Source organism: Arctopsyche grandis, chromosome 13 (genome assembly GCF_051622035.1).
Source record: "Arctopsyche grandis isolate Sample6627 chromosome 13, ASM5162203v2, whole genome shotgun sequence".
NCBI classification, from domain to species: domain Eukaryota; kingdom Metazoa; phylum Arthropoda; class Insecta; order Trichoptera; family Hydropsychidae; genus Arctopsyche; species Arctopsyche grandis.
The window spans coordinates 21,255,728-21,282,051 of record NC_135367.1 but is presented as its reverse complement, the minus strand read 5'-3'; the positions used below and the strand labels follow the sequence as shown (position 1 = coordinate 21,282,051).

The following is a 26,324-nucleotide window of genomic DNA, read 5'->3' as shown; positions in this document are numbered from 1 at the left end:
AGGATAAATAATTGATCACATACTTGCAATGAAACAATATGTCCTCTCAGATGCCTGAAACGATGTGCCAACACCCGAGCCCGTATAAGTCCTTGCAATCTGGCAAAACCGACTTTCATATGCTTGTATCTTATCCTCTGGAGTTTTCCTCGCCACTGTCGTTGAATTATTATGGCAGCACTTCTCATTCTGAGGAATCTCCTTCGATAAACCCATCCCCTTATTGAACGTTGCAGGATCAAAATCTTTCTAGTCAGCACACGATCCCTTTCCTGTTCCAGAAACAGATCGTGGGCATCCTTCAAAAATACTTTCGTATGACCCAGCTGATAGTCGGATCTGCCAAGTACAGACGCGCAGATTTTAGCCGTTGCTGCTCTGCAATCGGTCTTGTGAGAGGGGGGTACCCCGGAAATTAAAAATCTATATCTTTCAACGAATTCTTTAAAACTATGTCTAATTGGGTAACCGGCGCGTCTTATCCTAATGGTCTCCATCATTCCCGAATATCTCAACTGTCTACAACAGAGCCCCCTGTCGAATATCATGGGCTTCTTGAACTCGTTCGGTTTGATGCATCTGATGAAGAACGGCTGACAGCTGCACAACGTTTTCATCAACGAATCCAAACTTTTTTTGAACTGAGTCGAGAGAGTCGGAGTTCTCTTCCTCGTTTCAGAACCCATTCCTATATCCTCCGAGAATATTTGCTGAAGGAATTTATTATTTGAGATGTGAATTAGCTGGAGCAGATCGGCGTTGAATGTGTCTCGGTTTTTTTCCAAGAATCCTCGCGTATCGTAGAATACAACTCCTGCGAAGTGATTCAATCCGAAGCTCGTGTTTATGTCTGACTTAGGTTTGAGGTAGTTTCTGTGGGTACCGTGAGTTTTGTGCAGTTTCGCCAGCATCGTCTGATCGGTGCCTTTCGGGAATTTGGATTCTTCGTCGATCAGAGCCATGATGTTCAACTGTTTGATCGCTATCAGATCCAACGCGTCCTGATTGTCGACGAATTCAATATGTTGCCAGTTGATGGCCTCGTGGTTGTACTCCTCCTGCTCCAGTTTGAAGATGTGCTGCACGAAGAACTGTTGCAGATTTTCGTTGGCGTAATTTATGCAGAACTGTTCGAAGCTGTTGTGATTGAAATTTTCAAAGCCGAATATGTCCAACACACCTATTGCACTCCTAGCCGAACCTTTCGGTTTATAAATAGCGCTATTAATTTTTTTAACTATTAAAATAAATAATCTCCCATATATTCCCTTCACAAAAGCATCCCTAACGTCCACCGACTGGGCCCTGCTCAATGTGGAGACCACAGTTTCACCGTGAGCGAACAGAGTCTTTCTGGTCAGTGCATCTATCAATTGCTGAACGGGCAAACCCAGTAGATTTGCTACCCTCTTTACATTCACGTGCTCGGTGATTTCTGTCGCATCCAGATTGTCTATAACGGTCGCTTGGTATTTGATATTACCACAGTGCAAAAGTGCCGCTAGTAGTCTGAGAACCTCCCAAATTTCTTGTTCGGTAAACAGAAGCACTTTCATCGCCGATCGTATGTCGGCAAATTCTGCAGCGTCATCTCGGCCTTCGCAAGTTATACCTCCACCCTAAAAAAAACAAACAATTTATAAAACAGGTTCATAAATCAAACTATGCGAATCATACAGATTCAACTTCGTTACCCCAGTTAAATATTTATATTCGGAAGCGTCTCCTAAATCTAATTTTTGCTTGTCCTCCTTCGAGAGTCCCGCCAGAAGACAGTAGAATATGTGGTAGTTGCGCTCGTCCTTACTCTGAGAAACTATTCTAGACTTTTCCAAAAGGTATTGTTCTATTTTTGCGCCTTCAATCACACCACCACTATTGAAGTGTATGTCAATGTACTTGCCGAAACGAGACGAATTGTCGTTTCGAATCGTTTTGGCATTACCGAACGCTTCAAGAATCGGATTTGCTTCCAAGATCTGTAAATAAAGCGATAAATCATGAACAACAACTCACTTCATACACCATTCGAGTATTTTTATTACAAAACTAATGTTATGCCAGTTGATATTTCAACGGATGGTTTCGGAAAAATAATTGATACATGCATTAAAATAAAGTTAGATGTATGTATAATAATAATAACAAACAACAACTGTCATCGTAATTGTAATCGTAACTGAAGTTGGAACTGAATTGAGACTGAAATAGGGATCTAGAATTGGAACTGGAATCGGAAATCGGAACTGAAACAGGGATTGGAAATCGGAGCTGAAACAGGTATCAGGAATCGGAACTGAAATAGGAATCCAAAATCGGAACTGAAACAGGTATTGGGAATCGGAACTGAAAACGAGATTTGGAACCGGAACCGGAACTGAAATCGAAATCTCAGTCGACATCGATATAATAGATAACTAAAATTTATTTTTTTGAATTCTCCATCTTGGTCGATGCACTTGCACATACATACATACATACATACATTTCATCCGGTTTTATATATTTTAAATATGCAAAGTGAACTCAAAAAAAGGGTAGATATTTATTTACAATTTAAATAAAAACTACACAATATCATCATTCTGATGAATCCATATATTATTCACTACCTTTTTTTAGAATAATGTCTGAAACTCGTTAAATAATTTCTGATTTTTTTAAAATTCTTGTTTGATTCCAATTGGATGGATGCGTTTTTGGCAAAAAAGTCCAGGTGAGCTGTCTGAAAATTGGTCTCGCAATATGGTCTGGTCTCCACTAAGTATTCGCAGGAGAAAGTTTATCTTCATCGACATAAAAACTATCTAGAAATTGAATCATAACATTCGAGTAGAAATCCATCGAATTTCAGATATTGTGCTAAGAAGAGTGATGGACAATGTTTCGATTTCATTTGAGTGAAATTATCATCAAAAAACTACTCTATGGCATAATATTACACAATGTATTATAGTTTGGTTTTGTTTACTTGGTGAATTCTTACTTTTCACATGAAAGTGTTTATTTATATACAAATTGATATAGTCTATATAATGCATACCTGCTGTTCTATCCACGAGTGCTTCCCGCTGATGGCCGCTAAGTATTGCAATATCAATTTGGTTGATTCTGTTTTTCCAGCTCCCGATTCACCACTGATAACGATGCATTGATCTTGACCATACCTCCTCATATGGGCGTAAGAGTTGTCGCCAATGGCAAATATGTGCGGTGGTAACTCTCCAATTTTGCGCTCCTTGTACAACTTGATCTGATCCGCCGTATATATCGGCAATATTTGGTAAGGGTTTACGGCTACTAATATCGATCCAGTGTATGTCTGAAATTCCAATAAAAAATCCTCTATTATTTGAATATGAATTCACATTATAAGAATAGATCAAAGATCTGCCGCTCGTGAGATTATATCAGTTTGTACAAAAATTTTAATGTACATCATTTTGATCACATAATTGTTGTGTAGCCGAGATCATTTCAATCTGATTAGAATCTTATCTTTCAGTTGACGTTAAATTACAACCAAAAATAGTTGATTGTAGCAAGTGTAAATGATATTTATAGTACATGGTAAAATATATGTATAGAAATTTTAAAGTTTTATACAAAACAGATTCACAAATTTTACACTGTTAAATATCATAAAATACTAACTATTTCAAAATTTTAGCTTATATACATAAGTCCTTCAGTATTTTCCAGAACAGTTATATACATGTATGGTTTTCCATATAACAAACGACACCAGTAGAATTAAAAAAAAATTCATTCTTTCCCAGTGTTGTATTAAAATTAAGGGTTTGGTGCATCCGCTCTAAAATCGCCAGACAAACGAACGGCAGCTTTAAACGTAATTCTCGTTTTCTCGAATGATAGATTGCACATCAGATGACGAGTAACCTTTCGATGTGCACAGATGCAATTATTAAAATGGTAATTACTAAAATTGAGTTGGATCTTTCTGGTGAGTTTAATAAGGCAAGATTCGGAAATTATCGAATCTTGCCTTATTAAACTCGCCTGAAAGATCCAACTCAATTTTAATAATTGCATCTGTGCACATCGAAAGGTTACCCGTCATCTGCTGTGCAATCTATCATTCGAGAAGACGAGAATTGCATTTAAAGCAGCCGTCCGTTAATCTGTCGTTCAATTTATCTGGCGATTTTAGAGCGGATGCACCGCATCCTAAAATTAGACTGTTTTCAAATGCTATTCTATCAAATTTCGGTATAACAAAATAATAGAAATTGATTAAATTATTTCGTTATAGTAAAAATTCATTCAATTCACAAACTGGAAAAAATTGAAAATTTAAGTTTAGTGACAGTTCGGAATGGCTACCAGAAATATTTATTATACTTTATTTCCTTATATATAGGAATTTGACTCTATTTATGTATGTATGATACATATATATGTTACAGTCCAAGTTTTCAATTTGGCTCGTTCATGAACATACTAGATTGTTCATTGGTATTAGTTATAACACTCAAAATTTATCTTCAAATAAACTCAAAACGCCAAGTATTTAAAGAGGATTACGTTAGTATACTCATAATTTTATTTCTAAGAAAATTATATCATTTTAATAAATAAAAATAGCTTATATTCTATCAAATGCATTGCTAGCATCGTATAATTTTTTTTTTACAGGAGAGCAAAATATAAAAAAAGCCACATACAATAGGAGAGGCACTAGTTTTTTCAGCAGATATTGGTTGAAATAATGTTTGGTATAACGGTTACGACCAATATCCCTTGCTGATAATACTGTTGGAAGAATAATTTGATTGATGTTAACCCTTTGAGTGCTGACGTCTTTTCAGTTGACAGCCCGCCAAGCTGAAATTTTCGCAAACATTTCCAACTAGAATTATTTAGAAATCCAATAGAAAGCAGGTATAAAAATTGTAGCTAAACAAACCCTAGATAACTACCGCCGAGGATTTCCAGTTTTGTAATGGTGTGTTTAGACTCTCTAATACATATATCTTGCAACAATGTAAAATAAACAAAATAAATCTATTAATGAATATATTTTTCCAAAACTAGTTCCATCTTCTTCATTGTTGTTAAATTGTAATGCTCCCAATATAAATGCTAAGCCACAATCTAAAATACTCAGCAGTTAAAGATTTCCATCGGGTAAATAAATTCAGGAAAATTTCGGTGTAAACGAGTCTTTATAAACGTTGACAAATTAAAGAGACGGATTACACGACCCATGTTCAATGCTACCTGGAAAGGCTTAGTGGGTAGCATTCTTGTTTACTTTGTACATGCTCAAAATACAAAGCCTTTTGGCGTTTTTCAGGCCCATGGACTCGTTGGCAAAACGCCGATCGGCGTTGGTCAGCATTCAAAGGGTTAATTAAATTTGTATTACTCCATTTTTATCATTTAAAAATGTCTGTACTATTGAAATACAGAGGGAGGCATCAAGTTAAAATAAATTCAAAGGGGAGACCTAGTAGTATAATAAGTTTGGAAGCCATTGGTGTACACTATACTTGGCCAGATTGGTTCGTATATTAACACACTAGTTCATGAACCAACGAAATGTACACTTGGACTGTAACATATACACAGTTATTATGCCTTACTTCAATTAGTTTGGCAGTCGGTAAACTCAACATATCGAATCCTATTGGTTGACGAACAATATTCCAATAGGAATCACATCATCATCATCATCATCATTTACAGCCATTCGCCATCCACTGCTGGATGAAGGCCTCTCCAACACGCTTCCACTCGTCTCTGTTTTGCGCAACACTCATCCATCTCATTCCGCACATTTTCCTAATTTCGTTCACCCATCTTCCTTGCGGTCTTCCTTTTACTCTTTTGCCTTCTCTCGGGTACCATTCAAGCACTTCTTTTGTCCACCTTTCGTCCATCCTCCTAGCTACGTGACCCGCCCATTGCCATTTCAATCTCTTCACTCTATCCACTATGTCCACTACCCTTGTCATATTTCTCACCCACGTGTTCCGCTTTCTGTCTTTCCTCGTTATGCCAAGCATACAGCGTTCCATACTTCTTTGAGTGCATTGGATTTTATTTTGCATCTTGGCGTTCAGTGTCCAAGTTTCACATCCATACGTCATCACTGGCAAAACGCATTGATCAAAGATCCTTTTCTTCAGGCAGAGTGGCATTTTTGATTTAAAAACAGCATTCATCCGTCCAAATGCACTCCATCCTAATTTCATACGTCTCTTTATCTCTTCATTTTTACTACCAGACATGTCAATTATTTGACCTAAATATAAATAATTATTTACTACTTCTACTGGTTTATCATCTAAGGGGATGCTATCAGGCATGCAATAACTATTGAACATTAGTTTAGTCTTATCTACGTTAATTTTTAATCCTACTTTTCTACTTTCCCTGTCCAGCTGTGTTAGTCTGATAAGTAGGTCAGCTGAATCACGAGCTACTAAAACTATAATGGTCGCTTTTTGAGGAATCACATATTTTCACGTAAGTTATTTGAAACGATGCACAGTAAACGATTAATTGCAAAAATATCCTCTATAATATGTAGCCATTCGATAACTCTTTTCGCAAAACACTATACGAATTTATAATATGTACCGATACACGCATTTGTACTCTTATTCGAAGCACATATTCGCCATCACTAAACGGTTCATTTTACGGTGCATCACACAATGATCAACACACTTTTATATGTAGCTCGGACAAATTTTCCGATAGCTCAAACCACTCTCAAGTAAGCAAATGTATGTAAGTCATCATCGGCCTTGTCGAATCGAATCGAATAACGACGTTTGAAGTATGTATGTATGTATCTTACGTATATGAGATTCTCGTTGTATCTGATTAGTAGATTGCGCAATATTCCCGCTTCATGTAAGTCTCCCAAGGAGATCATATCTTCGACTCCATGGACGCTGGTGGCGTGCATCGCCTTGATGCGTCTCTCGGCGGCCAGCCACGCCTCGGAGCCATCATCATCTCGGACCTGGATCCGACGACCCTCAGCTGACACCACGCGAGCACCGATTGCCACATCGAACTCGCGTCCGGACACCGGCTCGATCCAGATGTAGTCGCCCTGGAAAAATATTACACAAACGTCAATTATGTAGGTGGTAAAGATAAAAAGTGTCGAAATTTATATTAAACTAGTGAATAGCCCGATGAAATATCATCGCATGGGTATAAAATTATTATATACCCGTATAAAACTAAAAAAAAAAAATCCGGAACCGGAACCGTTATTTTCGTAGACTCTCATAGATAGTTTTCAATTCTTTGTTTGTAATAATTTTCAATTCTTAAAGTTAACGTTAACAAAATGTAATATTTTCCGATTATACACAAACGGTCATTGACCTCGTAACGTTGAATATTATTATTACATATAACAAATTACGTGCATATACATATGTATGATGTGTATTTACAACACGTATTCTGGGCGAGGATATGGCATGCGACGCGAGCTCGTTAGCGCCAATGCGTTTGAATCGGAGGGTCCGAGGTTCGATTCCCGGCGCCCGCGGTGAATGTAATCAATTTTTTTCTCGAATATCGTCAAAAAATTAATAATTTAAATTATAATTATATAATTTAATTGAAAATAAATACATAAAAAATGGTTCAAAACCTCGCTAAATGAAATTATTAAAATTACGTATTTTTATATGGCGAGAAGGAATATTTCAATTAATGTTTAAAAAAAAAGGCGAAATGAAAAATTGGATTTTGCGTGATGTCCGAGACCATTAGCTCAATTTAGACCCATATTCAGGCTATTTGGGGTGATCGGTTCGAGTCGCGACAAAGTCGTCTCGTCGAAAAATGAATTAATCGATTTTTATCGATTCGTTTATTATGTTCGGCGAGAGTTAGGACACACACACACACACACACACATTTTATGAGATATAGCGTGAAAAAGTTGGGTCTACCTCACGACGAAAAAGCAAAGATCGAAAATCGAAAGATCTTTACATTTTATTTATTTATTTATTTATAGCCAGCAGCATAGCTCGGTCGTTAAGCTTCTGCTTAGCGTCAAGAAGGTGCCGGGTTTGAATCCCTAAATGAAAATGAATTTTTCAGAGTATGCTGTTGGTCAGACCTGGATTTGTGACTCCAGGTTGATCGTTTCCTATCAGAGTTTGCCAATTTTCTCTGATTTCATTGTTGAAACGGTTCCCGGAAAAAAAATGGCTAAAAATCCTTCCTACCTACTATGTCACCACTATTTGAAGTTTGATTGATGTACAATAAAATTTATGTACAATTCATAGATGTCTCGTTAATTTGCGAGTTTTTCAGTGTCTCGCAATTCAACGACTTGTAATAAAAATGCTGCATTTGTATTTGTAATTGTTATTGGCGCATTGGGATTTACCTGTAAGGCCTTCCTGGTATGTATGTAAAAATAAAAAAAATAAAAAAAAATATAGCAAACTGCTAATACATATAACACAAAATAACAACAAATAATTATAAATCATCTTCCACAAAGGTGTTAAAAAATTAACAAACACCCTTCAAGAAAGCATCAATGTTATTAGAACTTCTAATGCTTTCAGGAAGGGCATTATACATTTGAACACCTCTGTGAAAAACACCTCCTGCAGTTTTAGCTTTCTTAACTCTACCTATAATTAATTTATTTTTTTATTTCTCGTTATATAATTATGTATATCTCTATTCCTAACTATATGATTATTAAAATATTTGGGTAATAGATTCTTATCTAGCTTATATATAAACTTTAAAGTGCTTACTTTAAGACTATTTCTAATGTCCAACCATTTCAATTCATCTAACATACTTCTTACATTCTTACGCTTCCTCACATTCAAAATTGAATTTAATCGAAAGATCAAAAAAAAAGGATGCATGGTAAACGGTACTATTTTTATATACGGTCTCCGTGACGAGCCCGAATGTGAAACGCCGGAAAACGCAAATATCGGAAGGCAAAAATCGAAAATCGAAAGATCTTAAATCGAAAGATCAAAAAAAAGGGTGCATGGTAAACGGTACATACTCACTTCATTTGCGCGAGCAGGATACAACAGTAACAAGAGGAACAGGCTTTTCCTCCCGTATTCATGTGCGCGCGCAGAATACGGGAGGAAAAGCCTGTTCCTCTTGTTCCTGTTGTATCGTACGAGTATTTACCGTTTACCATGCACCTTTTTTTTTATCTTTCGACTTAAGATCTTTCGATTTTCGATCTTTGCCTTCCGATATTTGCATTTTCCGGCGTTTCACATTCGGGCCCGTGAGGTAGACCCGTTTATATAATATATATGTGAGAAATTATCTCTTTTTATGTCATACAGCCTTGTGTAATGTGCGCGCGCAAGACACGGGAGCAAAAGCCTGTTCCTCTTGTTCCTGTTGTATCCTGATCGCGCAAATTAAGTGAGGATGTACGACGGGGGGAGAGAGAGTTTTACCGCACGCCACTGATATAAGACTGATATTTTACGAAAAAAATAGTGGAAGAAAAATCGAACAATAGTAAACTGCCACTTCCGGTTGATGGATGCTTACCAAATTTTATGCATAACTTGGTATTAAGGTTAACAAACAGTTCAACAAACCAAAAGGTTTCTGATAAAAACATAAAAAAACCTCGATTCTCTAGAGTAAAAGTACTACTTCCAGTTCAGGTAAAAATATTCAAAAAATATTAGGGTATTAATTAAGTCACAAAAATATTTAATAAGTGTTTTGTTAAAAGTGGATAAAATTTGTTGCCTTGAATGATGTAACTTAACTGTAATGTTTTGATATAACAAAAAGTGTAACAAATATAAAATGTTGTTTATATTTGTATAGTCTGTTAAGCCGAGAATCAAACTCCAGCTAGTTTACTCCTATTAGTAATAGTGCAAAAAAAAGAACAAGGTTTTATTTTATATGTTGATGTATGTACATACTATTGGGGAGAGTCACTGATAATAATCTTCAACTGATAATGAATTAATCTTCTAAATTATTTTTTTCGACATCCATAATCCACAAAAAACCCCTCAATATTACACACTTCTACTGAAGTGCAATTGTAAATTAAAATTTTATCTGTAAATACATACGTATAGCCTTCAGGTTAATCAAATATCTAATATATGTATAATTTCGAAAGAGACTTTGTAAGTATTGTTGATTGGGAATCGAAAACAAGTCAGATTCGACGACAATTCGATTGGTTGAATATCATTTTTTTTCGATTCAAATAAATTTAATAAAAAAAACAAATGAATATTTACTTTTAGATTCGCCATGTTTAAGCTGTTTATATTACAAATACTGAGCGAAGCCGGGTAAAACAACTACATAGTATAGGTATAATTTCGAAAGAGACTTTGTATGTAACCAGTGGCGGCTCGTGCATAGGAACCAACCAGAAAAAATACAAAAAAATCACATTGTGAATATAATTTAAATAAGAATGATTAGATTTTTGACATAATCATTATTAATGAATATGTCAAATATATCTAAATACATGTTGTAAATGCAATTTTTTTGTAATTTTTCTGGGGGTGCTGCAGCGCCGCAGTTCCTATGCACGAGCCGCCACTGTATGTAACTATAATTGATAAATATTAAAATAAATTTAGTAAAATGTTTACTATTAGATTGGCCATGTTTAAGCGGTTTATGTTACAAATACCGAGAGAAGCCGGGTAAAAACACTAGTATGTAATATAATTACAGCACGTAAAACAACTTGTACTCGATTTCAACCAATCTCTTATAGAAAAATAAAAATATTTTTTATAGAAAAATTTACCAGTTTAATTTTTAAATTCTTTGGTAAAAAAAATGCAAATGTGAATTTCCATTGTTTTAAAACTGAACCGTATTTAAGAATAATCACAATCGAATTTTGTATATCAACAAACAGGATAAATTGGAAAAATTATAAAATTTGAATGAATTCAAACAAAATAAAAATAACATTGCATCTAAATTTTATAAACACAATCACATATGAAAGCGCATTTTCTACGTTTTTCTTTTTCTGAAACTTGATACAACACATACACACACACACACACATCATTTCTAAAGCAGTCTAGACGTGTTTAGTTAGCCGAGACGTACATACATACATATAATACATATGTATTATATGTATTACGAGTATTTAGTGCATAAGTACATACATACATACATATGCTTAACGTACGTTTACTTCGCTTATATTAGAAAACGCTCGTTTACAAATTTACATAAAATTTTCAGAATTTTCAGACACTCAATGAAAAATAAAACAACACGCAATTTAAACCAAGAACTGAACAGAAACACACATACACACACCATTTGGGTATTTTATAATGCCGCAAACTTAGAAATCGATCACATTTTGACCGCTCTTCACACGCGAGCGCGTAAACTTCCTCTTCTTCCGGTTAACCGTTTGTTGGCGGGCGAACACGAAACTGAATTAATTCGATTATTCGGCCAGATTCAGAAAAGAGAAGAAAGAGGGAGGGGACTAAGGTGGCTAACCGAGAGAGCAATTAAATGAATCGGAATAGGGGGACGTGGCCCGAAAAGTTCGCACACATACGAGCCGCGATGATGATGATGATGATGATATTGCGCAACGTGCGAGGTGTGATCAAAAAACAATGTGCATCAATGAATGACAGAACCGATGATTATATTATATATCACATCCTTATTAAAATGCACGATGAATTGTATTATTGTTACAAACGATTTTGTAACAAGTGGAAATTCGAAATGTATGTAAGATCAAAATATTTTTACATAAATATATATACCAGGAAGGCTTGACAGGAAGACCCCAATGCGCCTTCCTGGACAATTAATTACAAATAATGCAGCATTTTATTATTACATAAATCACTGTATTTCCAGAAGCTGAAGAACACGAAATAACAATTAATTAATTAATTAATTACAGAATTATTCCATTGAGACATCTATGGATTTAGATTTTGTACATAATTTTTACAAATTATACACACAATAAATACAGAAGGAAACATGATTTTTTGCCAATTTTTAGGAACCGTTTCAACAATGATTAGATAAAATTGGCAAACTCTGATAACAAACGATCGATTTGGAGTTACAAATACCCCCAAATCTAACCAGCAGTATGGCGGATCGAACCCACTGATCGCTTGGTGCTAAACATACATGCTACCATTAAGCCATACTGCTGGTTTAATGTGCTGCTGGAATGTACTTATTTTTATTTTTAACTGATTCAAATCGAATATTAAATTTATGATTTTTGTTTTTATACATACACCACCTATAAGCTTACATAGTCATCTGTCTTTTAATACAATAGAAAAATTACTCGCAGATAAGAGTAATTACTGTACGCCCACACTTAAAATATTCAACATATAAATATATTAGGAACTTTGCAGTTTCAGGCTATTTTAAAATTAAAGTAATCTATATAATAAACTTCTTTTCAGTCAACTTGCCAAATGTTTGGATGATATGAATTAAACTGAGCAACAAAATATCACATTTTTTGCTTACCAGAGCGGAGACTAATCAATTATAACTAAGTTTGATCCACTGAATTCGAATATGACAATGCTTTTTATTTACTCACGATTATGAGATATGAGCAGGGCTGTGGAGTCGGTTCAAAATTTACCGACTCCGATTCAACTTGAACGATTTTAGTAAGATCGACAGTTATTGCCAACGTATAAAATTATTAGTTATAAAAAAATAAAAGCGATTTTAAAAATATAAAAATTAAAGGAATTAAAAAAAAAACACTGAAAATTGATATGTAACCCAGTTTATTGGATTATTGGTAATGAAATAGGTACTCAAATAAAAAGAAAGTACATTCATAGTGTGCGTGTATGAATTTTATACATAAGCAAATCAATTTAACAAAGTAATGAGAGTAAAAAAAGAAATGAGACGGAAGACTCAATCGGCTTTGGCCAGAAAACATGAAAATATGTGCAATTCAACGATTTTATTTGTAATTTAATTAAATTCATGATTTTTATAAATAAACTATAATTTTCAATTTGTTAGTGGATTTACTTAAAATTGGAGACTCTAGTTGACGCATATCGTAATGCTATTAATTAAATAAAAATCATAAGAAGAAGTCGGAGTCGGTTTATTTTTTACGACTCCGACTCCGCTTGAAATGCTGCAACTCCACGATGGATATGACTGTTTAAAAAAATACGCAATTTTTACGAAATTTTGGCTATTGCAGTTTTTAGCTCTAAACCTAGTGAGTATTGGAATTAACATCAATTGTTTTTTATATTGATTATGATTTTTATTACTTTAAAATACGCATAATTAATTATCTAGCGAATTTTAAAAGCCAAAAATATTTTTTAAACATTTTTTTCCAAACTATCTTGCATTTATTCGGTCAGTTTTATATCTCACAAAGTTTACAAGGGTTAGTTTTCAATCTCAATATTAGCTGCCATAATAAATCATAACTCTAAGGTACGTGTTGTTTTTAGATAGTTTTGCACATGCAAAAAAACACTAGAAATACTCCGGTACGCCAAATCTGTACCACCGCGTTCTCTAGCAAACCTTACCCCCCGAAGTGTTTTCGGTGATATTTTATGCAGTGATCGATAATTTTGATTCCCATATTTGAAGAAATGTAGGAGAAACTTATACGATCGTTTGCATTAATAGGTAGACGGATTATTGCGCAAATTACGATCACGCACACGACAATCGTTGCAACAAAATTCTCAGTTCTCATTAATACAATATTTCGCGTGGTTAGCTTTCGATTGATGGAATTTTTGTGTGCCAGATGTTCCGTGATCGAGATTTTAGTGAAGTGCGCGAATAATCACCGAACCGAATTAATAATGACATGAAGATACGCCTGTCACCACTGGAGTCCGCATACGCGTCCCGTGCCGCACTTTTGCCCGTCTTCGAACCATAAATCTTGATTCTTAGCATATGATAATGTTTAAATATGATAAGACAAGAACATCTTAGATGATCAATCCTAACCAAGTTTACTGAAATGAGGCATAATTCATACTTACATTCACACTATTTTTTGATCACACCTTCTCAGAACACATTTATAATAATACGGCAAATCTGGTTTAAACATACATATGTATGTATGTACATATATACCAATACATCGGATGCAATTTTCATATCTAAATTATTTTCTAAATTCGACATATGTTGTGTAACAGATTTGTGAAACACATACGAGGCGATAGATTGCACGTAGATCAATGAACTTGGCCGGATTGTAACTAGGCACTGTACCCAAGTGCAGTGCTAGAGATCAGACTCGTTCTCGGCGAGAGCAACGAGTAGAGATGTCGCCCGAGGGCGGCATACCTTAACGGGCGGCAAAATAATAACATTAATTCAATCGTCGTGAATCCCCGTGGGTTTTGTAGCCAGTCGGACATTAAAAACAACAAACACATCCGATGCGTGATATATTAATACACATGTTATTCAGGTCGATTATAATCGCCCCTACCTACCTGTCTAAACGATTCGGCGGAAAGATAACGTTGATCTTTTAAGGGTCCGTCAGTAGATCAAGTAATAATCGTGGGCGTAATTTAGATAGGAGAGTGAGGCTGTTGCCATTTCGGGAATGTCGCAACACCGGTTTTAGAGCTGATATATGTATGTATGTATACAAATAAAAAAAATAAAAATAACATCACTTTGATGTCATCAGTGAAAACTTGAATATTGCCAATGTCCGAATTTAAAAAGTCAATCGTGACGCGTTCGTTCAAAAGCTCACGGCTAAACTTTTACGATTTTGCAAACAGAAAGTGAAATTATCTATTTGGCTCAAACTTATTATTGTAAAATTATGCATCAGAAACCTGATCTATGCATTCAGAAGCTTAGTGGAGTAAATGATAGAAATCGAATTACTATGAGAGCCGTGGCATTCAAGTTTTCTCAATTAAGTACTACTCAACTAAACGAATGGCCGTGCGAAGGCTAAGCCATGTACATATATAGAAAAATCGGTTTGGTGATTATTCCGCAAAAAGCAATCTCGTGCAAGTCACTAAAATCTCAATTACGAAACATCTGGCACCCAATAATTTCATCAATCGAAAGTTACCCACGCCAAATATTGTACTAACGAGAACTCAAGCGCCAGATATTCCGTGATCGAGATTTTAGTGACTTGCGCTAGATCGTTTTTTTTTAATAATCAATATCAATATCAATAATCAATATCAATAATAAACGAATAATCCGTTTACCAGAAAAATCCGAGCTACATATGTACATACGACTGGTAGAATCATTTATCATTTGTTTGGCTCTCGTTTCATTTGGAAATGTTTATATTACAAGATCTGTAAAGGCGCAAACACACTGAATCATACGGCATGCACGAGCTCGCGGTTTCCAGTTGGGGGGGGGGGGGGGCGTTGCTTCATGCCATTGTTAATTCGTATGATCTTATTATTTCGACAAGTTTTTCCTACATTTCTTCGAATATGGGAATCACCGTTATCGATCACTGTCAAACGTATGTCAATACAAGGATAAAATTACACCGAAAACACTTATTTTATGTGTTTTTATTAATTCACTAGTGGTGCTACACGGCTTCGCTCGGTTACACTTTTATTTTATTTTATTTTATTAATTGAAAAATCAACAGACAGGATGTACATAGATATGTATAAAAAAACAAATAGTAAATAAATAATATATGTAACATCCGAGTCCAATAATAGATTTTTACAAAAATGAAAAAGATAAATATGAGGAAAACAAATTAAAAAGTAAAGAATAAAGGCATGAAAAGAAATTAAAAAGTAAAGAATAAACACTTTTGACGATCTCTTCCGTTTTAATACGGATATAATAAAAATAGCTTGAAATGGAAATGCAATCTAGTAGTGAGAATACCGTCGAAGCATGAAAAAAATCTTCATTTGTTTTTTTATTAAATTTATTTGAATCGAAAAAATTAATATAATCAATCGTCTTTGACCAATCCAGCCAATCAGAAACGACTTTGACGTTTCGGTTTTATATCTAAAGTTTGTGGAGAATATTTAATTGGCTTTTTCACAACAAAACAACGAAAATAAGCATGGCTACCTGGAGCGGAGTGACCGGGTGGCGACATCGTGTACGAATTGACATATTACGTTATACGAATTGACTTTAATCGTTAACTACCAGCAACACAGCTCAGTAGTTAACCTATAATGCTTTTAACTGAGTGGTCATAGATTAATTCCCTGATCCGGAGTTAGTGGCCAGACCTTGGATACATATGACCCCAAGTCGATCGTTTCTTATCAGAGTTTGCCAATTTATCTGATTTCATTGAAACGGTTCCACCAAATTGGCAAAAAAATTTCCTGTCTCACGCAAAAACGAATCACTAGAATCAACTCGAATTTGCTGATATTTTAAATATACTACCCATTCTGTAAAATGTATTTCTCCAAATATTATTATTATCAAATAGATATCCGCTATGATACTGTATAAACACAATTGTTTATCGATGTTTGTAATTGGCTAAGAAAGTGCATTGGGGTTTGGCCTTTCTGGTAAAACATAATGACAGCATGACAACATTGACGAAATAATATAGTATATACTCTGATATACAAAAGTCCCGGTGAAAATAAATAAAAAATATTGCAATATGCACTAGGTCAAAAATATAGAACAGCACTGGCTCGTTCTTGGCCTCCCGTTGTGAAAAACCGCATGGGTTCTTTTTTCAACAAGTTTCTCCTACATTTCAAACCTATGTCAATGCAAGGGCTTAAACCTGGATGCCATAGCATAGATTATGCGTGCTAGCGTTTTTTACACGTGCAAAATAATCTAAAAAAAAAAAATACACGTACCGCGTGCCTCTCGTTGTGTCTGCGCCCTAATGCATTATTTTGAATGAAACATTAAATAGGTGGTGTATAAGACTTAAAACATTCAAGACTCTTCTTAAAAAAAGAAGAGTAGGTTGGCAACCAGCACTGTATAAGAAATGTTTTATTCGAATTGTATTTAATGAATATTAGTCACCACCACTGGTGGCTCATGGAAAATGTTTTAGGGGGTACTGCATCTATCCATAAGTAGTTTCCGAATACAAAAACTGGTTCAGATGGATGCTGCAGTACCGCATTTCCCCGTCTGATCGCAACTGTCGAATTAATGAGTGCCATGACAAGAAACCCACTAAATCATTAGACGCGTGCAGACCAAACCAAACAAAGTGCATTCGACGGCATTCGAACACCGTATGATTTTATGTGTTTATACAGAAAAAAAAAGTGAACGATTCGACACGCTACGAATGACACGTCGCACACTACATACATACGTACATTAAGCCACAATAAAAAAATTGAATCATACGACGATTTCAAATTGACGGCTAATTAGCAACAAGACGAGACGAATCCCATTACACGAGTGACACAGACCAGCAGACGAGTTTGGATCACACAAATAAAATCGTCTCGCCATCGCTTCGGCAATGAGCTATACCAGTACACAGTGGCCAGTGGCGAGATGACGCGCGAACGCACGAGCCGATGGACTTTCTGGTCATCAGCTCTGTAAAATATGGATTGTGCCCAACGGAGCGTGCGGTAAACGTAGTTTCCTGTTTTTCCAAACGTATGTATTTGAATTTATAATAAATAACAAAAGCGGGCCGGCATTCGCGGCGAAAGTCGCACAAAAGGCCCCCGGATCGACCGCCCCTGGAAACGACATTGACCAATAGGCCCTATTTCCTGTGCCACAAACCATCACTAATCGTCCCTTAATTGATACCCAATTAGATGATTTACCCTTTTATGAAAGATGTGAATTCCTCCACTGAGTCAAATGAAACATTTAATCCCTGTACAAAATTTTGCGTTATTATATGTACGGTTCGGTGATTACTGGTCACAAATTATTCGTCACAAAGTCACTAAAATCTCTATAACGGAACATCTGGCAGCCGAAAAGTCCATCATACTAACGATAACTATCATAGTAACGAGAACTTGAGTGCCAAATATTGTGTATTCGCGATTTTCATGGCAAAAGTTGTCTTTGTGACCACCCCAATGTGACGAATAGTCCAATTACCTATATGTACATACGTACTACAGCGTAGTGCACTGGTAGAGCTTTTGTACAGGTATACCAGTAGATAGGTCTTGGGATCAAATCTCGGCCAAATACACTGCTGGTGAGGTCTTGTAGATATTAAAAATTTTTTTTAAATATTAAAAAAAGACTTTATCTATGTATTTGAGGAATATAAGAAGGTCACAAAACAAAATTCGAAAATTAAACGTACACACACGTTCACACATCCTGGCTATGGGAGCATTTTCGATATACATAAATTGAAAAGCTTAAACTTCTAGATATGAAATTTCAGTTCAATAAACCAAAAAGGTTCTGAGAAAAACAAAAAAAAACCTCGATTCTCTGGGGTAAAAGTACTACTTCCGGTTCAGATAAACATATATATTCAAAAAATATAAGGTTATAAAGATTACATGCGAAAAATTTCAGTCCGATTTATGTAGTTAGCGGTTAGGGGAGATAATTGAATTCAAAAACATAAAAAGAGGACACCTATAAGGGGAGGTACCATTTCCGGTACACTTAAAAATATGAAAAAATATTGCGTCGTGTCGATAAGAATTTCAGTAACCGAGACTAAGTTTCAGTTCGATAGGATTAACTGTGTTCAAAATACACAGACACACACACACCTTTTTTTCTAGATCATGAAAACGTGAAACTGATCGATTCTGAGTTCGAATCAGTCATAATCTCGAGTTCGAATTTTCACATGATCACAATACTTCATCTATTGTTACTACGTACATAGATAAAGTAAAAAACAGATCAACTGTCTCCTGTTATAATTTTACAATTTTTCTAGCTTAATTATTGTGACTGATAAATCGGTATCCTCCCCTCAGTTTCGCGCAAAATCAAGTTATTAGCATTTCGGATTAGCTGAATCTTATAAAATGCTACATATGTATGTACATATATAATATATTTCTCGCAAATTAGCTCTGTATCAAAAATTTATCGACTGTCTGCCCATTAGCCTGAAAAATCCCGTCTGCCCAACGGTGATGAATTCGTCGATATAATTCGCCATAGAGAGTCAAGTACTGTACTTATTAAACGCATATTCATGTTTTATTTTAATCACTCTTTTTTTGGTCTGTAAAGTAAATCTTCCTCGGGCCTGAATTTAGTTTAATTTTGGCGCTTATGCCTACAACCAATAGACTCACGAAAAATTATAAAAGTTTCGATTCTTTAACTATTAAAAAAAAAAAACAATCAAACTGCAGTTTGATTAGGTCGATCATGATCAGAATTGACTGATTAATGAAAATGCAAAGTCGCCGTTTTGCCAGAAACTCTCATACAAAGCGCGAAACGTTCAAAACGGCCATTTGTATGGCGGAAGCGGTCTTTTCAGAAAATCGTCACTTTTTTCACAATCCCGTCGTTTATTTGAATATAAAAGCTGTTGAAAGCCTCCTTAGGTATACATGTTTATTTAAAATGCAACGAATATTATGAAATTTAAGTAGGTCAAAGTGTCATATTTTGACGTATTCGAGCTCCATAGCGAAACCAATACAATATATGTATGTAATTGTTTTCTTCATATTCTGAAATGTATAATATGTACATATGTACATATACAAAGCAACAAAATACATATACCGAGCATACCTGACTTGGATAGGTGTGAGATACATTTCGGAAAAACGAACATATATACAAAGCTCTACCTAATGGAACTAACATGGCTAATTATTCGACGTCCGTAACTTTACGAATCTTTTTTTGTATATGTATAATATAAAAAACAGTCATAAAATTTAATTATTGCAAACAACCGTAATTTGCTACCGTTGCTTACTGCTACCGAATTTACTTTTATAGTGCACAAAAAAGATTCTCAAAGTTGCAGACGTCTAAAAACGACTCCGCTATGAAGCCGAACGTTCTTAATTAGGTGTGCATTTATAGATAGGTAAATACATGATATTATAGACGGATAGATACGAGTATGAATAGAATAGGTACTTGCATTGAGCCTTTGGTGCGCGATACTTCCGTTAAAATGTCACATATATACATTTGTACATATGTATACGGTTGACCGGATGTGATGAAATCCGTAAAGTGCAGTGCAATCGCGAAGGCCGTTAAGCTGATGACGCATTTGTTTTTTGTAGGAACGTGTAAAAGTCAGGTTTTTATTATTTTAAAATACGCCTACAAACAGGACCTTCCACGGGACGAAAGAGGCCACAACCATTATTATTACATATATTTTTTTACAAAATACAAATTGTAGGTACATATGTACGTAGGCAATTTTTTCAATATATGTCATTTTTAGCGTTTTCAATATTATCATCAATAGTTGGGCGGAAATCGCATTCCAGATCCGGATCTGAAACAGGAATCCGGATACGAAATTGAATAAATAATCCGGAACAGGAACTGAAAAAGGAATCGTAATCAAAAACTGAATCGAAATAAATAGTCCGGAACAGGAACTGAAAAAGGAATCGAAATCAAAAACTGAATCGAAATAAATAGTTCGGAACAGGAACTGAAAAAGGAATCGAAATCGACAACTGAATCGAAATAAATAGTCCGGAACAGGAACTGAAAAAGGAATCGAAATCGACAACTGAATCGAAATCGATATTGATATCGTCGTCACAGAAAACTAGATTTTTTCGATACGTTACGGATTCTACCATCCAAACCTTATATTAAAACTTACATATAAAGTCTCTTTCGAAATGAATGTATATTAGATTGACTGCAATATGGAAATTCGAAAAAAATGCTTCAATATATTTTTGAGATGTATTAAATATGCGATGAAATATTGTATAAACTTAGTTTGGCGATTTTCACCTATATTAAAAATGTAATTAAATCGAAAAACGTCTCTCGTTTTACATATATGTACATATAAGCAGATGATTTTTTTAAGGTTTTATTATAATTAAAAGCATTTAGAAAAAAAAATGTAAATAAAAACAGACAGTATTATAATTGAATTTCAAATATTACCCACTGAAATTCGTAAAGAAGTGGCCTAAATTGTTTCGTCATTTACCTGACGAAAGACGATAAATATTGAGGAAATAATCGCGAAACATTTAATTAAAATTAATTTAAAAACAATATTATAACATAGGAATAAATTTAAAACGAAAAACAAAAAACAAGAATTGCAAACTCACTCTCGTGACGATCACCATTTTGGCGGCCGCTACGTGTGCATCACGTCAATGTGAAAAATCTGAAACAAAACAAATGAAAATTGATTTAAATAAATTATTTAACACAAAACAATAACAATACAGACATTATTTACATAACAGAATCGTTGGAAAATATCCGTATGCATTCGCCACAGGCACGCAGGCAACACTGAACGAATTGGCGGTTCGAAGATAAATGTCGCCCAAAAGAGGACGTGGAGATGCATCTCGCACGAGGATAATACACAATAATCGGATGCAGCTGTCACCAGTGACTGCACATAAATGCATAAATAATAAACGCAGAAGAAAACATTTGTGTGTTTAAAATTCGAAGCGCAGTTTTGCGAGACTGCACATTTGAGACGCAGCGTTGCGCAGAATCTGATATGCCGATTGAAAGTTGTATGTTAATTAATTAACGACGTGCTATCTGATTTTCATGATTATATTCTATATTTCGCGATATGGACTTCTAAGTCGAAAATGACTGGATTCAAACTGGAATCGTTTACAATATATGCAGTGTAATTTTCGATGAGTGATCCGAGTCGTTTAGTGGTCGGTCAACTTTGAACGTACGTAATTTAACAATGGACGCCGGTAAAAAAATTCAAAGTCAATTTAGAAAGCACACCCTAGGGCTATAAAACAAATCTTTTCAACGCTTCGAATCATTATCATCACCATCATATCATAATCATAATAAAAATTTTCAAGTGAGAGTTTTCGTTTGTTTTTTTTGCGGTAATTTGTATGTATCATGTCTAAACGTTTAGATTACTTTTTTTTTTTTTGATTCAACAAATAAAATTATTTTGTGAATGTACGTCACATTTCATTTATTGCGTAGGAGTGTTTCATTGTTTCACTGGTTCTATTGATCGTACAGTTCTGTATGTAACGGAAGTACGTAAATTACGTACTTATGCTATACGCATTATGTTGATTGTGAAAACTTTGTTTGGTTAACTGATGTACTAGTGGATTTAAATTGAACTAAACAGTCGACTGGCTATTTGTCGATATGTAAATAATTGAAGCCGAGAACCTATAAATCTATTTCGATTGAAAAAAAAAACGGCAAAAAGTAAATGATTGGATGTAATACGTCTTATTAAAATTATTAATGTTTGATTTGATTCAATGTCAATGAAAATTCATTCGTACGTTCCAAATTCAATAAGAAAGTAAAAATGAAATGGAGGTCACACAAGTGTTTGCGAGCGAATAGGGTTGCCAATCGATATTTTGATTATTCATTTAAAATTTATGTCAATGTGCTTTGATCAGGATGCTAATTAGGTGTGCATTGTGCAATATGTAATTTAAACAATAATATGTTTGTTCGTTCGATGGTTAGAAATCCTCATGCAGGAAAATATATATATTTTAATATACTTAGGAAAGCGGCAAAGCCGATAGACCTACGGGGTTTAACTTACACACATTGTATGTACATATCATCATCATCTACAGCCATTGAGCATCCACTACTGGATGAAGGCCTCTCCAACACGCTTCCATTCATCTCTGTTTTGCACCATACTCATCTATCTCACTCCACACATTTTCCTAATTTCGTCTAGCCATCTTCCCTGCGGTCTTCCTTTTACCCTTTTGCATTCTCTCGGGTACCATTCCAATTATATGAGAAAAAAAATCAAGATCAAGTTTAAGAAAGACATCTAGCTTGTTTTTAAAAATATTAAGGTGTTCAGAATTCACAACATTGTTGGAGAGACTGTTTCAAACTTTGACCACCCTGTTTAAGAAAAATATGTATAAGGAAATATGTAATAAATAAAATTCATATGAGATAGTGTGAAAAAAGTAACTGTTATAAATGTACATAGAATCTGGTTGTTATGAGACATATGTAGACTCGTTGAGAATTGTTTATGCGGTGGAGTGCCTCAACGGTCCAAGCGTCACATTACATGCTACCAACTTCATCGTTCATTCTAATCAAGCGTGCCAACTCAATCATTCATATGCAAATGCATTCTTCTAGGTTATATAATTAAATCCCACATAAATAAATATAAGATACTTATTAGGGCAATCCCAAATAAAAATACACGTAACAAAGAAAAAAACAAAAAAAAAGCTTGTAAAAAAAGTTTTTTCTAAGAATTCAACAATAGCAAAAGAGTTTTGCTCTGATGATTATTTGTAGTCTAGTTATGACTGTTCAGCTATTCAACATGTGAGATGCGTAGGGGCTGCAGAAAGACGCGTCCAGATAACGAACTGTCATCATATCGATCTGACAGATGTGTAATTTTTAATGATTTCGTTATTGATTAAATTCTTCTAGCGTCATGACGGATAAGTTTGTCAATTTCAAATTTCGAACGGTTAAAGTTTTCACCTAACAATAGTTACATAGTTATTTCACTTGAATACAAGTGAAATAAAATAAAAAGTTTGTAAAAGCAAGGAAGCTTTAGTTTAATGATGGGAAATATTTAAAATTGAATGATTTGTTTGATAGTATGCATGTACACTAAGCAATAATATGGGAAATCGGAATTGTCATACTTTTTACAAGGTTTGTTTCAAAAAAATTTTTCATATATATTTTAAGCATCACTGAATGATCATAGTAATTCACATTTATTTTGTCATTTTTAACCTATTTTGCCAAAGTTTTGTCTAATAATATACATACATATACATATCAAGTTTCATTAAAGAAAGTTAAATAAATAAATCGAAAGAGTTTCACTAATTTGCCAATCCCAATCACAATCAGACAAGTGAAATAACTAAGATAAATATGTAAATTTTCATTTCAAATGCACTTAAGCATTTTAGTTGAATATGTATGTATAAAACGAACTATGAATAATAATTGATTGTTTGAATTAATCCAAAATAATGAATGCGAGGGTCTCAGATTGGACCCCAACCGTATCAAATGTAATATTTTTGCACTAATGTGTAATTTGACGCAAGCAGTGTTCAGATTACAAATTGCAAACGGTTCTAGCGACTTCACACACCTGCCAACCCTGCTGACGAGGATACCTCGACCTAGACACAATGAACAGCCATTCGGAGATTAGAAATCATCATCTTCATCTCGGGGGCCTTTCCCACAGAGCGCGATGGTGCATATGGTCGGCTCCTCGTCGAATTCGCCAATTTGGTTAATTAATTAAATTCGAAAGGTGCTCGCCGACATGTGCTCGGCGCAGTGAAGGTAAATTTAACCGTACTTGGGTAAAGCAGTGTCTGGGAACTTTTTTTTCTTCTAAAATTTCTATCTTAAGTTTGTTTGGTTGCGGCGTAACCAAACACGTAACGCGTCTCATAAATCATCGGATTAATTTGTACTTTTTGCATCAACGCGCCTCTTTGATTGTTTCTTGATGTTGATTAAACCAAATAATAAAATTGTTGTGTAAATGTCAGTTTGAGTGAAATGGTTGATTTATGAATGACTGTAAACAAAAACACCGACTTTTAAATGCTAGGTTGTTTCCGCACGTTGTACGCAATGCGTCAAAATAGTACCAAACTTTTTTTTCGGATAGAAAGTTGCTTCATCGGTTTATACATATGTATATTGATAATATTTTTTCATTATTTTAAAAGTATGCTACTTGGTTACCCCTGTCTTGTGGCGGTCAAGGTAGACAGCAGCGGTCGGTGACCGGCGTTCTTCTTGTACTGTTGCAACAAGGCAGAATGAGGCTCATCGGTGCGGACACGGTGAAGGGAAAGAAGGAGAAGTAACACACCAAAACAATCGCAATTTCAAAAAGGTTGATGATCACTGTCTAAATATTTGTATGGAGTTTGGCCGCATTGCCGACCTAAATAGTATACAACATTTTTTTTACTATATGTACATATGTATATTTTGCCAAGATGCTACATAAAGCACTTAAAGAAGTATGGGACCCTGCATGCTTGGCATGATGAGGAAAAATAGGAAGCGGAATACTTGGGTGAGAAATATTACAAGGGTAGTGGATATGGTGGAGAGAGTGAAGAGATTAAAATAGCAATGGGCGGGTCACGTAGCTAGAAGAATGGACGAAAGGTGGACAAAAGAAGTGCTCAAATAGTACCAGAGAGAAATTAAAAGGGAGAAAGAAAATAAGGGTTAGAATGGTACCCAAGAGAATGTAAAAGGGTGAAATAAAAGCCACAGGGAAGGTGGATGTACGAAATTAAAAGAAATGTGTAGGGTCAGATGGATGAGAGTTGAGCAAATTAAAGACGGGTGAAAGATAGGAAGCGGAATACTTGGGTGAGAAATATGACAACGGTAGTGGATATAATGGAGAAAGTGCAGAGATTAAAATGGCATTGGGCGGGTCACTTATCTAGAATATTGGACGAAAGGTGGACAAAAGAAGTGCTAAAATAGTACCACAGAGAAAGTCAAAGGGAAAAAGAAAGGCCATATGGAAGATGGGTGGACGAAATAAGTGTTAGAATGTTACCCAAGAGAATGTAAAAGGGTGAAATAAAGGCCACAGGGAAGGTGGATGGACGAATTAAAAGAAATGTGTAGGGTCAGATGGATGAGAGTTGAGCAAATTAAAGACGAGTGAAAGATAGGAAGCGGAATACTTGGGTGAGAAATATGACAAGGGTAGTGGATATAATGGAGAAAGTGCAGAGATTAAAATGGCATTGGGCGGGTCACTTATCTAGAATATTGGACGAAAGGTAAGCAAAAGAAGTGCTAAAATGGTATCTGAGAGAAAGTAAAAGGGTAAAAGAAAGGCCGTGTGGAAGATGGGTGGACGAAATTAAAAAAAAAAATGAGATGGATGAAATTTGCGCAAAACAGTTCATAGCGAAAATGTTCCAAAACCTCTAGCTCTAAAGTTTTTATACAGTCTTGTTAGACGAAATGAGTCATAGAACGTATTGTGGCATTTTTTTCTAGAGCAATTTTATTATTTTTATTTTTATTTTATTTGAATCAATAATGCACATTCGTTTTAAAAGATTGCTCCAAAGCGACGGGTG

General features: G+C 34.9%; 2 protein-coding genes across 2 annotated transcripts in view; one reads left to right on the top strand and one right to left on the bottom strand.

Annotated features, from left to right (window-relative positions):
* nesd (SHC binding and spindle associated nessun dorma) overlaps nt 1-26,324 on the top strand; it is a 325,057-nt gene that overhangs the window by 121,313 nt on the left and 177,420 nt on the right. The gene's annotated exons all lie outside the window — the stretch shown is intronic.
* ck (unconventional myosin-VIIa ck) overlaps nt 1-26,324 on the bottom strand; it is a 68,264-nt gene that overhangs the window by 6,441 nt on the left and 35,499 nt on the right. The window contains exons 2-6 of the mRNA XM_077443983.1: nt 21,309-21,367; nt 6,830-7,090; nt 3,044-3,322; nt 1,695-1,979; nt 24-1,619 (exon numbers count right to left, since the gene is read on the bottom strand). Coding sequence (XP_077300109.1) covers nt 24-1,619; nt 1,695-1,979; nt 3,044-3,322; nt 6,830-7,090; nt 21,309-21,326 — 2,439 coding nt within the window. The 5' untranslated portion in view covers nt 21,327-21,367. The remainder of the gene's footprint in view (nt 1-23; nt 1,620-1,694; nt 1,980-3,043; nt 3,323-6,829; nt 7,091-21,308; nt 21,368-26,324) is intronic.